Consider the following 12,234-nt stretch of genomic DNA (forward strand, 5'->3'; position numbering starts at 1 on the left):
TACATTTGTTTACTAGCACTATGTGTATTGTATACTCCGTGGAAACAGGAATTTTCTGGCTCGAAACTTTGGCCAGGCCTCGGCCAAGCTCGCCCTAACTACATCAACAGAAAATGCTTCTCTTTTCATTCCACGTTAACAATGTAATATGTACGAGTACCTATTTGCTCATTGTTCTATGTTCTATAAAACTATAATTTAAAACCTAAAAATTCCTACCTTGATGAGGTTTAGAGCCACCATACACGGACTGCTCGAGCAGTAACCCAATGATCAACATACACGGACTGCACTTGTTAATTATTCCTTCAAACAGTCAAACATAGATCTAAAAAAAATGTGATTAAGTTGACAATGTATTATAATATTATGTCAATAACAATATCATGTATTTAATATCAATAATTAACTGGGAGTACTCCAACCATATCACAACGCAAGTAATTACTTAACTAGATAGGTTAGTAATCCGCGGCGCACATAGAAACTTCGAGTAAATTGCATTCTGGTCCCAAACACACTGAACTTGCGATCTTACATTAACTCAAACTGTGACCCTAATTGAAACTATTTCACTAGCATTTAGAAGGCTTCCTTTTGATGTTGTCGTGTAAGTTTATCGAGTAACTTACAGTTACTTACTATTTCTTATTCGACTCGATTTTAAGTTATGTAACTTATGTATCTTTATGTAATTTATAATTATGATATTACACGTATTTCGTATTTGACTTACGGCTCGAGTCTAACTTTAAGATACGACAATTAATAGATCTAGAGACGATATGGACTTATATCATCATCATCATCATCATCTCAGCCATAAGACGTCCACTGCTGAACATAGGCCTCCCCCTTGGACCTCCATACGTGCCGGGACTTATATATGACAGTGTCAAATGTGACGTTTCTTCAAACAAATGCGTCACTTTTGACGCTGACACATCTGGGGCCAAATTCGACACGTACAACTTTCAGATTTCGCATCCACGTCAAATCAACAGTTGATTTTATCGCATACTGACTATACTGAGTGTTGATTCCATCAACGGTGGATAATATCATTTGGTACAACCAAAACTCAACTCTAAACTAAGGGTGGTTCGGTTTGGTTTGCTTGTCACCCTAACTGTGGATTGTTAATGTCAAATTTTGACATTGTACGTATTCGAGAACTTATGATTTTTCCCGCATCAACGGGAGATCAACACGATACGTAAAACGTCGCTTGTCGAATAGGAGTCATGATCCTTATCGTTTCTAGATCTGTTAACAATTGACGTATCTTAAAGTTCGAATCCGGCAGTTATACTAAAACGTTTACTTATACGTGAAACAAGCGAGTTATTATAAATAAGTATTATAACATTTGTTTAAAGTTCCCTTAATATAAGAATCCATTCATATTAGTTAAAGTGGATAACGATAAGTCTGTCCGAGGCACCTCTTTACCTGCTCTAGCGTAAATACCACTTCTCATCTCAAGGATATCTTCAAAGCGAGAACAACAATGAAGAATCGACCTGCTTAGTTGAACTCTACATTTCGCTTTAAATAATTATTACAGTACATATGGCCCTATTTTCCCGCACTAGTGCGTAAAATAGCACTTTTCGTGTGTATGTCAAAAGTTTAAAGGGCCATATGTACTGTAAAACGTTGTACTATACACGTGCGAATAGGTAATTTGCAACTCGTGTCGATTTGAAACACTCCCTTCGATCGTGTTTTAATTTATCGCCACTCGTTTCGAATTTCCTCTTTTTCGCACTTGTATCGTAAATAACTATTATTGAAATAGGTAACTAATAACCTATATAACCGTTCTACATATTTCGAATTTTACTCGGTATTTTCACAAACACAGGGTACGCAGACAGAGTCATAAAAACATACCTAAAATGTGGATTTGATTTTAGTTTCAACATTAATTTCTGGTCAAGTTTCCGTTGAATTGAGTTATCTTGCAGTAATACCAAGTTGGACGGGACAGGCGGTCCAATTTCCGAATAGTTTCACATTCGGACGACTGATTACCGTAGGTACCTATTCGGTTCGGATGATCGAAGTGAATCATTACGTGGAGCTGTAGATTTTGTCATTTTGAATATTTTGATCAAGCGAGTCCTACGCAAAAGTTTTGAGTGCTTCACTAATTGCAATTAATTCCGCTTATTCTTTATTGTGTTTTACGGTTCCGTAACCAAAGGATCGTAAATACCTAAGGCCCTAAGGGTTTTGTAACTAGGCACCCACTCGATGTCATGATGTTATGATGTCAATTTATGCTTTTTGCTTTCACAGTATCATATATCTTCGAAGGAAGATACTTATGCGTTGTTTTTACCGCGGTATTGTTTTAACTCAAAATATTTTACTTATAATGTGCTTAATATACTCTAATATCTAAGATTAGGTGTTAAGATTATGTGATACTGTCTTTTTATGTAACATATGAGCACATAATTTTTAAGAAAAAAAACCGACTTCCATGGGGGCCGATGAAAGATTATTGTAGATAGTACACTATGTAGAAAAGGAGGTAAAACCACCCACTTTTCTACTAGCATTTCGCTTCTGTATAATGGCTCCTCTACAGGATGGGCCAACGCCGGCCACTCCAAGGGACGCAGCCATGCGGTAGAATGAGATAGCAATATCACTTGCTCCAATTAAAACCAAAATATTACTTTGCTAATCCGCGTAAAAAGATAACGTGCTAGTCAATCAGTGCTAACCCGTTATACTTACTTGCGTATTTTTTGCATGCAATTAATTTTCCCACCCTCCCACCGCAAAAATAAATACGCAAATAGATATAACAAACCACCACCAAAAGAATAATACTCGACACGTGTTTCGCCTCTCTACGAGGCATCCTCAGGAGCTGTTGACGGTCTGACGTCCGGCAACGGAATAACATGTCCAGAATGGTCGGCCATATTTATACCTTGACCACTCCCCCTACTGTGCAAGTGTGAGTGAGATGGAAAAAAAATTCGTAATAACGGCGATGACGCAACATTCAATTGTTCGTTAACAATCATGCCCCTATTGTTGTACCTAATTATTTCCAGTTATTCCAGAACACCCAAACGCAATCCCTTCTCGCAAACATGCAAAACATCAAAAGAATGATTCTCAGATAAAGTTTGGCCTGTATCTAATAAGTGCTTTGCAAAATTGGATTTTTCTGGATGGTTATGTCTATATGACGCAACATGCTCTTTATACCTAGTAGTGAAATTACGGCCCGTTTGCCCCACATACACTTTATTACAATCGTCACAGGTAAGCTTATAAACTCCAGACTTTTTCCCATTCTCAACACACAACACATGTCGACACATCAACACATGTCGATGGAAACAGTATTATTCTTTTGGTGGTGGTTTGTTATATCTATTTGCGTATTTATTTTTGCGGTGGGAGGGTGGGAAAATTAATTGCATGGAAAAAAATACGCAAGTAAGTATAACGGGTTAGCACTGATTGACTAGCACGTTATCTTTTTACGCGGATTAGCAAAGTAATATTTTGGTTTTAATTAATATGGATTTCCGCAAAGTAACGCCTGACTCTATTAACTATATCACTTGCTCCCTCTAACGCATAAATGCGTCCCTTGGAGTGGCCGGCGTTGGCCCATCGTGAAGAGGAGCCATGAGGGTCGTAGTTCTAGCCTAACCTAACCCACTCCTCAGATAGCAGTTCGGTTCTGTGCGGATCGCAATTCGAACCTAATCAAACCCACTTTTCAAGTAGGATTTCGTTTCTGTAAGGCTCGCAGTTCTAACCTAACCTAATCCTTGTTCGATTCTGTGAGGATTGCAGTTCAAACCTAACCTAACCCACTTAATGGCGCATGCCGTGCGGTGTACGGGGGTTTAAGCGGGAGGGGCTAGTAAGATTGGCATCATCGTACTTTATACCTACATTAATTTTATAGTAGGTAATCATAGTTGTTTATTTAGTTAAGGCATCATAGTGGTTTTCTGGGTCAAGGTCCGGGTCCGAGTCCGGGCCCGAGTCCGGGCCCGAGTCCGGGTCCGTGTCCGGGTTCGAGACCGGGTCCGAGTCCGGGTCCGAGTCCGGTTCCGAGTCCGGGTCCGAATCCGGATCCGAGTCCAGGTCCGGGTCCGAACCGGATCCGGGTCCGAACCGGATCCGGGTATGAGTCCGAGTCCGGGTCCCAGTCCAAGTCAAAATCGAAATTCGTAATCACCAAACGTGTATCATGCGTCATTGAAGAGTTCTGTTCTGGTCATCATCAGCAGTTCCACTTCATCAAATGCGACTTCTTCTTCTTCCTCGCGTTATCCCGGCATTTTGCCACGGCTCACATAGGAGCCTGGGGTCCGCTTGACAACTAATCCCATGATTTGACGTAGGCACTAGTTTTTACGAAAGCGACTGCCATCTGACCTTCCAACCCAGAGGGGAAACTAGGCCTTATTGGGATTAGTCCGGTTTCCTCACGATGTTTTCCTTCACCGAAAAGCGACTAGTAAATATCAAATGATATTTCGTATATAAGTTCCGAAAAATTCATTGGTACGAGCCGGGGTTCGAACCCGCGACCTCCGGATTGCAAGTCGCACGCTCTTACCGCTAGGCCACCAGCGCTTCATCAAATGCGACAGTTTTTAATATAAATGCTTGATTTTATGATGAAAGTACAAAAAAATCTATACGTATGCCTTTAATATTTGAGGAGTTCCCTCGATTCCTTATGGATCCCATCATCAGAACTCGAGCTTGACAAAAATGTGGCTTAAAAACTTAACTTGCTTAACGAACATAACGAAAAGGAAAAATCGCCAAACGTAAACTATGCGTCGTTTAAGAGTTCTGTTCTGACCATCATCAGCAGTTCCACTTCATCAAATGCAACAGGTTTTAATGAAAATGCTTGATTTTCTGATGTAAATACAAAAATCTCTATACGCATGCCTTTAAGATTTGAGGAGTTCCCTTGATTCCTCATGGATCCCATCATCAGAACTCGAGCTTGACAAAAATGTGGCTTAAAAACTTAACTTGCTTAACAAACATAACGACGAGGACAAATCGCCAACCGTGAACAATGCGTCGTTGAAGAGTTCTGTTCTGATCATCATCAGCAGTTCCACTTCATCAAATGCAACAGTTTTTAATGAATATGCTTGATTTTCTGATGTAAATACAAAAATCTCTATACGCATGCCTTTAAGATTTGAGGAGTTCCCTTGATTCCTCATGGATCCCATCATCAGAACTCGAGCTTGACAAAAATGTGGCTTAAAAACTTAACTTGCTTAACAAACATAACGAAGAGGACAAATCGCCAACCGTGAACTATGCGTCGTTAAAGAGTTCCGTTCTGATCATCATCAGCAGTTCCACTTCATCAAATGTCACTTTTTTGGGTGTATATGCTTGATTTGTTGATAAAAACCCAAAAATCACTATATGTATGCCTTTAAGATTTGAGGAGTTCCCTCGATTCCTCATGGATCCCATCATCAGAACTGGGTTTTGACAAAAACGGGACCAATCTGTATGTATAAACATTCAATCAAAACAAAAAATTTCAAAATCGGTCCAGTAATGACGGAGATATGGAGTAACAAACATAAAAAATAAAAAAAATAAAAAAAATAAACATACAACCGAATTGATAACCTCCTCCTTTGGGATTTGGAAGTCGGTTAAAAATGCCGTGTCTTACAGCTACTTACATGTTATTACTATTTTAATATTAATATAGGCCGGTAGCTTGAACATGTCATGCTCGCTTAAAAGTCTTTGCTTACGGTGGCGTCGTTGATCGGGTCGCCACTTTCCCGAATGAAGGTTGAGGGAGGCGATGGCTGAGACGTATCTCAGCCATCGCCTCCCTAGGCCCCTAGGCACCCGTTCACGAGTATGACGCGTACGTCATACTCGTGAACGGGTGCTGTTTGTGGAGACTGGTCTGTTTAAGCTAACACGAGTAACTTAATTTTTATTAACTAATTACAGTGAGACGCCTCATTCTGTTCTCGTACGTTTCTTTTCTCTTAATGAATGTATTAATTATACAGGATATTGACTCTTAGAGACCCTACACATCTCTAAGGATAACTTGATAAACTATATAATCTTATAGTTCTGACACCTAGAGACATTTACACCTCTAAATATTATAGATTTTTTTTGTGTGTTTTTTTATCTGTATTTTGTGTGTGTAATTCGACATTAAGAGACCATATACATCTCTTAGTAATTGTAATACGTTAGATTGAATTGTTAGTTTTATTTTATAAAATTGTTGATGTTATTATTTTTGCTTTTGTGTAAATTCAATGTTGACGTGTAAAAGTGCCCTTGTGGCCTATTTGCTGAATAAATGTTGATGTTTGATGTTTAGGGGTTAATGGATGTATATGTAAAGATGTCCATCCATAGCTTAACATAATAAAGACCTATGAAAAAAATATTCTGCATGAGCTTTTCTCTGCAAAGTGAACTTTCATTGGTTATGTGTTAAACGATCTTATTTTCAAAGTATTTATGTCGGTGGAAAGTTTTTAAGATACATAATGATCATACTTGTAGTGGTGTTCCCAGAAATCCTGAAATTACATCAATTTATATGGTAGCATCGACCTCACTTTAATTAATAACAAGCTGCTTACTCGTAACTATTTCGTTTTAATGGCACGGCAAATACGTCAAAAGCGGTCTCCTCTGCTGCGATCTTCTCCACTACACCACCCTTTCGAGGTATGACACGAATTCTCTGTTCATATGACAAGGCTAAATGATAATACTAAAACTCCTATGTATTGTAGGATTTCGGCAGCCTAAATCTCCTGAAAAAAAATTACTTAAATATTTATGGTGCTCGTACTTCTCTGATAACCATCAGCCTTTTCATTTTCTAAAAGTAATAATATTATGCAAAAACCTACTTCAATATGGCTGTTTTATGTATTCAATAAGATGAAAGAAGAGATATTCAATTTATTGAAGGAAGGAGAACGTATCAAATTAATATGACATCAATCGCCGTTGTTCTCTTTATCCAATGAAATATCTTTTTGTCGTTTGAATGTATCATTAAATTCATTAAATTAAATTATGAAATAAAGATCACGATTCTACTTGTTTGTCGTTTTTATCATTAACGTGAGCCCTAAACGTACAATTAATAATAGCGGCGCGATTCGGGAAATGAATTAGACATGCACTAGATATGAAATAGTAAAGATATGTAACGTTCCACGGCAAAAGGTACCATTGCCCCGGCTGAATATTGTAGCAGCGTTAATAATAGCTTACGCTATAAGGTACCTTTTGCCGTGGAATGTCACATTTCTTTACTATTTCATATCTAGTGCATCTCTAATTCATTTCCCGAATCGCGCCGCTATTATTAATTGTACGTTTAGGGCTCACGTTAATGATGATTACATATCTAGTGAATGTTTAATTCATTTCCCGAATCGCGCCGTAGGTATTTTATCGATCTAAGACTTTAGAATACACTAGTGGGTATCAATTAACGTTTCAGTAATACTACCACTATAATTTACCTACCCATATACTCTGCAAACTAATGAAGATGAGAAACGTTTAAGCCAAATTAGAATAGTTTGAGCAAATTGTAGGGCGTAGCGGCCGGACAATCAAACATGTTAATGAAATTCTGTGCGTTTATGATAAGGGATGTTTGGTGTTTCGGAGTAACAATAGTTTGACTTAACTAATGTCGGCACAATGAATTTGTAGGCATCGTTATTTATCATGTACGAATGACAACTTGTTGATAGAAATTATAAGAAATTAGTATAGTTTGTAGATTTCTAACAGGCCCCGACAGTCCTTTGTCTATTGTTGAGTAAAACCGTCATCTATCGACACACGATTAAAACTAAATATATTGTTAGGATCACTACCAGCATTGTAAATCCAAGTTTGCAGCTTCGAAAGACCTGTGCTAACTTTGCACTACTCGAAAAACCGCGAAATTTTCATACTTTTTTTGGTATTCTCAATATAGCTCCTAAACTATACATTTTTTATCAAAAACGTCTATAAACAAACTAAAGTTAACTAAAATTGTTACAATTTAAGACTAGAATCAATTCTGTAAATACAATACTTACCGAGATACTGCTCTGCAAAAATGGGCAATTTTATCCAGTATAGCGAAAATTTAAGATTTGTTCAATTTTCGACAAGAAATCAAAGAAAATACTCATTTTACGGGTAAAATAATATAATGATGTTCTAGAAAATGTTATTACCTTTAATTTATGCAAAGGACGACATCTTTAGACCATACTGTTTACTCACAAATCTTAAAAATCCAAAAAATGGGAAGCTGCTTTTTTCGCATATTTGCTCTGTTTATACCTCGTTTTTTTTAGCATTAGAAATTAGATAAACAATCTTGATGTGTCTTTTAATTGGAAAACACATTTTAAAAATAAGTTACGGCAAATATGTAACAATTATGAATCTAATACGATCGTTTATATTCTTCTGCTTTCATAAGTTATTGAATTTTAAAAATCGTTTTTCAATTAAAAGACATGCCAAGATCGCTTACCTTCTTTGAAGTTCTTTCTAATGCTAAAAAAACGAACTATAGTTAGCTCCACCCCCCACGGCATTGTTCACAGAAGAGGGTTCGTTATTCTACTCAACTTTCACTCCACTACCTCAAAGCATCTCAGTAGGAGCCGACATGTTTGTTGTGGTAGATGGGTGTTTCTTACTGCACAAGGTGATATGGCATCGTAACAACTCCGTGAGGAATATCGTTGCAGGGTACGTCAGCTACACCTACAATAATTTCGGACGGAACGTTGCTCTGGTCTTTAACGGATATCCTGAGGATGGAGCAGAGAAGAACACAAGAACTGCCGAACGCGTAAGGCGCTATGGTTCCCTGCAGTGTGACGAAATCGTCTTTCAAGAGTCAACCATTATAAAAATAACCCAGGAGAAGTCATTGGCTAACGACAGCAACAAGCGGCGACTGATTGCCCTGATATGTTCCGACTTCCAAAGTCAGGGAATGAGACAAAGCAGACAGTAGAGGATGCTGACTGTGACATCGTCAAGGCGACACTTGACAAGAGCACCTCTTTTAAATCAGTGCTAATCATTGGCCAGGATGTGGACCTCCTTGTCCTTCTAAATGGCTTCGGTTGTGAAGAATGTTTATTTCCAGAAAAGTGGCAGTGGTGACTCTGGCCCTATACAACATTCCTCAACCTCATTTAATCGCGGAGATTTGGAAGTTCCCCCAGGATTCGAGTTGTTTCTACCCGCCTTCACTGGGTGTGATACTACCTCTGCCCTTTTCTGGCATGTGTCTGGAACAAACTGTGGAGCGCCATTAAGAAGAACGTTGAGCTTATCAATCACCATAGCTGAAGTATTCCTGCAACCTAATGCAGCCTACCCAGCCATCGCAGATGCCGGAGCAAAATGCCTAGTAGCTTTAAGTATATGGAGGGAACTACACAAAAGATACGCTCCATGCTCCATAACTTACGTTACAAAAAATATAAAAAAACAGCCGCCTTCGCTAAGGTTGACGTGGCCCGTTTGCCTCCAACGGAGGATAGTTCAACATTCCATGCTTACCGAACTTACCACCAAATTCAGAAGTGGTTGGGGGTGGAAAACGATGCAACTCAATGGGGATGGGAAATGACGAAGCACCTCCCTTCCTTCTGAAATTTTTGTCATGCGGGTACAAGAAAGGCTGTAGCGGTGGTGGCTCTACCTGTATAAATTTTGCTCCGGTATCTCTTGTCACAACGTCGCCAAGCATCAAATCGCAGAAGAAATTGAAGACGACGTCGATATGCCTATTTTTCAGACTGAATTATTTCAAAATGAACAGCTCTAACTAAATGTTATTTTTGATACCTTTTAAATATGTTTAATAAATATTTACAATTCAGACTACCCTCAAACCATTGTGAGAACTAAACAGAGCATATTTATTTTGCGGTAAATGCAGTTTTCCCACTTTTTGGATTTTTAAGATTAGTGAGTAAATGGTGCAGTCAAGAGATATCATTGTTTACTTAATATTAAAGGTAAGTAATTACATTTGCTACAACATCGTTATATTAAATTACCCGTAAAATAAATATTTTTTCTGATTTCGGGGTCGAAAATCGCCCGAATGTTAAAATTTCACTATACTGGATAAAATTGCCCATTTTTGCAGAGCGGTATCTCGGTAAGTATTAAACTTACAAAATTGATTCTGGTCTCAAATTGTTGCAATTTTAGTTAACTTTAGTTCATTCATAGACGTTTTTGATAAAAAATTAATAGTTTAGGAGCTATATTGAGAATACCAAAAAAAGTACGAAAATTTCGCGGTTTTTTGAGTGCTGCAAAGTTAGCACAAGTCTTTCGAAGCTGCAAACTTGGATTTACAATGCTGGTAGTGATCCTAACAACATATTAAAAAATCAGAACTAGCCGTTAGCTTGCGAATTTAATGTTCGATATGACTGGCCCTGATATGTGTTAAATTGTTAAATATTAAACGGTGTCGTCAGCACTGCTAGAGCCGAGTATAGGCCAAAGGTGTGGCGCCATCTATTTGAGAGTGACTTTTTCTTGATTTCCGGGGCACGGTTTTTCCTTAGACTTTACCTATATAGTACATAAATCTTTGATAATAATTTATATTTCAACTTTCTAGCTACGTATAAAGCTGTAAGTATTGTTGTCAACAGGCTGCACTTGCATCCGCTTCACGTCGACGCTCGGCAAGGAGCGCGGCACGTTCAGCAGCCCGGACTACCCGCGCGCCTACCCGCCGCACCTCGACTGCGTGCTCTACACCTTCCTCGCCGCGCCGCATGAGATTGTCGAACTCGTCTTTACAGACTTCGACATCTACAAGGAACATCTTGAGTGAGTTCTCAGCTATATCATCAAATTTGTTTCAGATAACATACTCGTACCATAATTAATATGATAGGAAGGTTATCAGAGAAATACATTAGAGTGCTCACTCCGTCAGTTTTAGTACCAAAATGATTATTATTTTCGTAGTCGACAACATCTAGCATCGAGTAGCAGACAGAAAATCTAATCTTTAAATTGTATGGTGTAAGGGACCATTATGAAGTATTTAAGTATTTAGCTATTAAGGTTAACTTGCCATACCCTATTCAGAGTCCATGTTGTACCATTCAATGTAAAATACCATCTGTAAACCATCTGATAATTATTAATACTGTATTCGTATAAATAGCTTTGCAAAAACCACATACTATGAAATCTTATTGTAGAAGATAAGAATGGGCATAGTAAGTTATCTTTAAAAGATAGACATATACCGTCGCAAACTTTTTTGTAAAACGATAAAAGAGAGACAATCCCACCATACATTGTGTTGTTATAACTCCAACGGATTAAGCAGCGTTTTCGATTAAAGCTCCTAGACAGCGTGATTTTTTCCGACAACATCGTCATATTTCAACCAATTTATACAAAACCTTAACAAGTTGTATACGTAAACTTTCCTCACGAATCCCTCTATTGATAGATGAAAATCGTGTGAAAATCCGTTCAGTAGTTTTGTAGTTTCGAGTAGTTTTCTAAGATGTAGTGAATTGACGTTTTTCGATAGATTTGCGGACGCTAGGTTGCGTGGCAGTCGTGCGCGTAGCGATATATGCTAGATGTCGGCTGCCAAAATAAGGACCCCTATTCGACAAGCGACGTTTGACGTATCGTGTTGATCTCCCGTTGATGTGGGAAAAATCATAAGTTCTCGAATACGTACAATGTTAAAATTTGACATTAACAATCGACAGGGTGACAAGCAAACCAAACCGAACCACCCTTAGTTTAGAGTTGAGTTTTGGTTGTACCAAATGATATTATGCACCGTTGATGGAATCAACAGTCAGTATGCAATAAAATCAACTGTTGATTTGACGTGGATGCGAAATCTGACAGTTGTACATGTCGAATTTGGCCCAAGTATTTTTGGTACTACAACTGAGGTATGGACACTCTAGTCTAGTCCATTCTATTCTTACTATGTTTCTCTAGGTTACGTTAATTAAAGCATTCATCCTGCGCTATAGACACGTCCAATACGTCCATCAGTCGCAAAATGATAATATTATAATCTTATAAAATGGAAAGGCGAAGCGTATTATAAAAGTGGATTCTGAAACATCTTAGGTGGATGCAAAGTTTTAACTTTGAGGGGTT

At 38.2% G+C, this 12,234-nt stretch overlaps 2 protein-coding genes and 1 long non-coding RNA gene across 3 annotated transcripts in view; 1 reads left to right on the forward strand and 2 right to left on the reverse strand.

Annotated features, from left to right (window-relative positions):
- The window catches only part of LOC134676421 (vacuolar protein sorting-associated protein 4), a 517,731-nt gene that overhangs the window by 170,806 nt on the left and 334,691 nt on the right, over window positions 1-12,234 (reverse strand). The gene's annotated exons all lie outside the window — the stretch shown is intronic.
- The window catches only part of LOC134676344 (suppressor of lurcher protein 1), a 265,018-nt gene that overhangs the window by 84,716 nt on the left and 168,068 nt on the right, over window positions 1-12,234 (forward strand). The window contains exon 4 of the mRNA XM_063534706.1: window positions 10,740-10,920. Within this exon, the coding sequence (XP_063390776.1) occupies window positions 10,740-10,920 (181 nt within the window). The remainder of the gene's footprint in view (window positions 1-10,739; window positions 10,921-12,234) is intronic.
- Window positions 5,724-5,975, reverse strand: LOC134679624 (uncharacterized). The gene is made up of 2 exons (XR_010100363.1): window positions 5,919-5,975; window positions 5,724-5,863 (listed from the first exon to the last, which is right to left on the reverse strand). It is a non-coding gene; the product is annotated as an uncharacterized LOC134679624 (long non-coding RNA).

This window comes from Cydia fagiglandana, chromosome 2 (genome assembly GCF_963556715.1).
Source record: "Cydia fagiglandana chromosome 2, ilCydFagi1.1, whole genome shotgun sequence".
Lineage (NCBI taxonomy): Eukaryota > Metazoa > Arthropoda > Insecta > Lepidoptera > Tortricidae > Cydia > Cydia fagiglandana.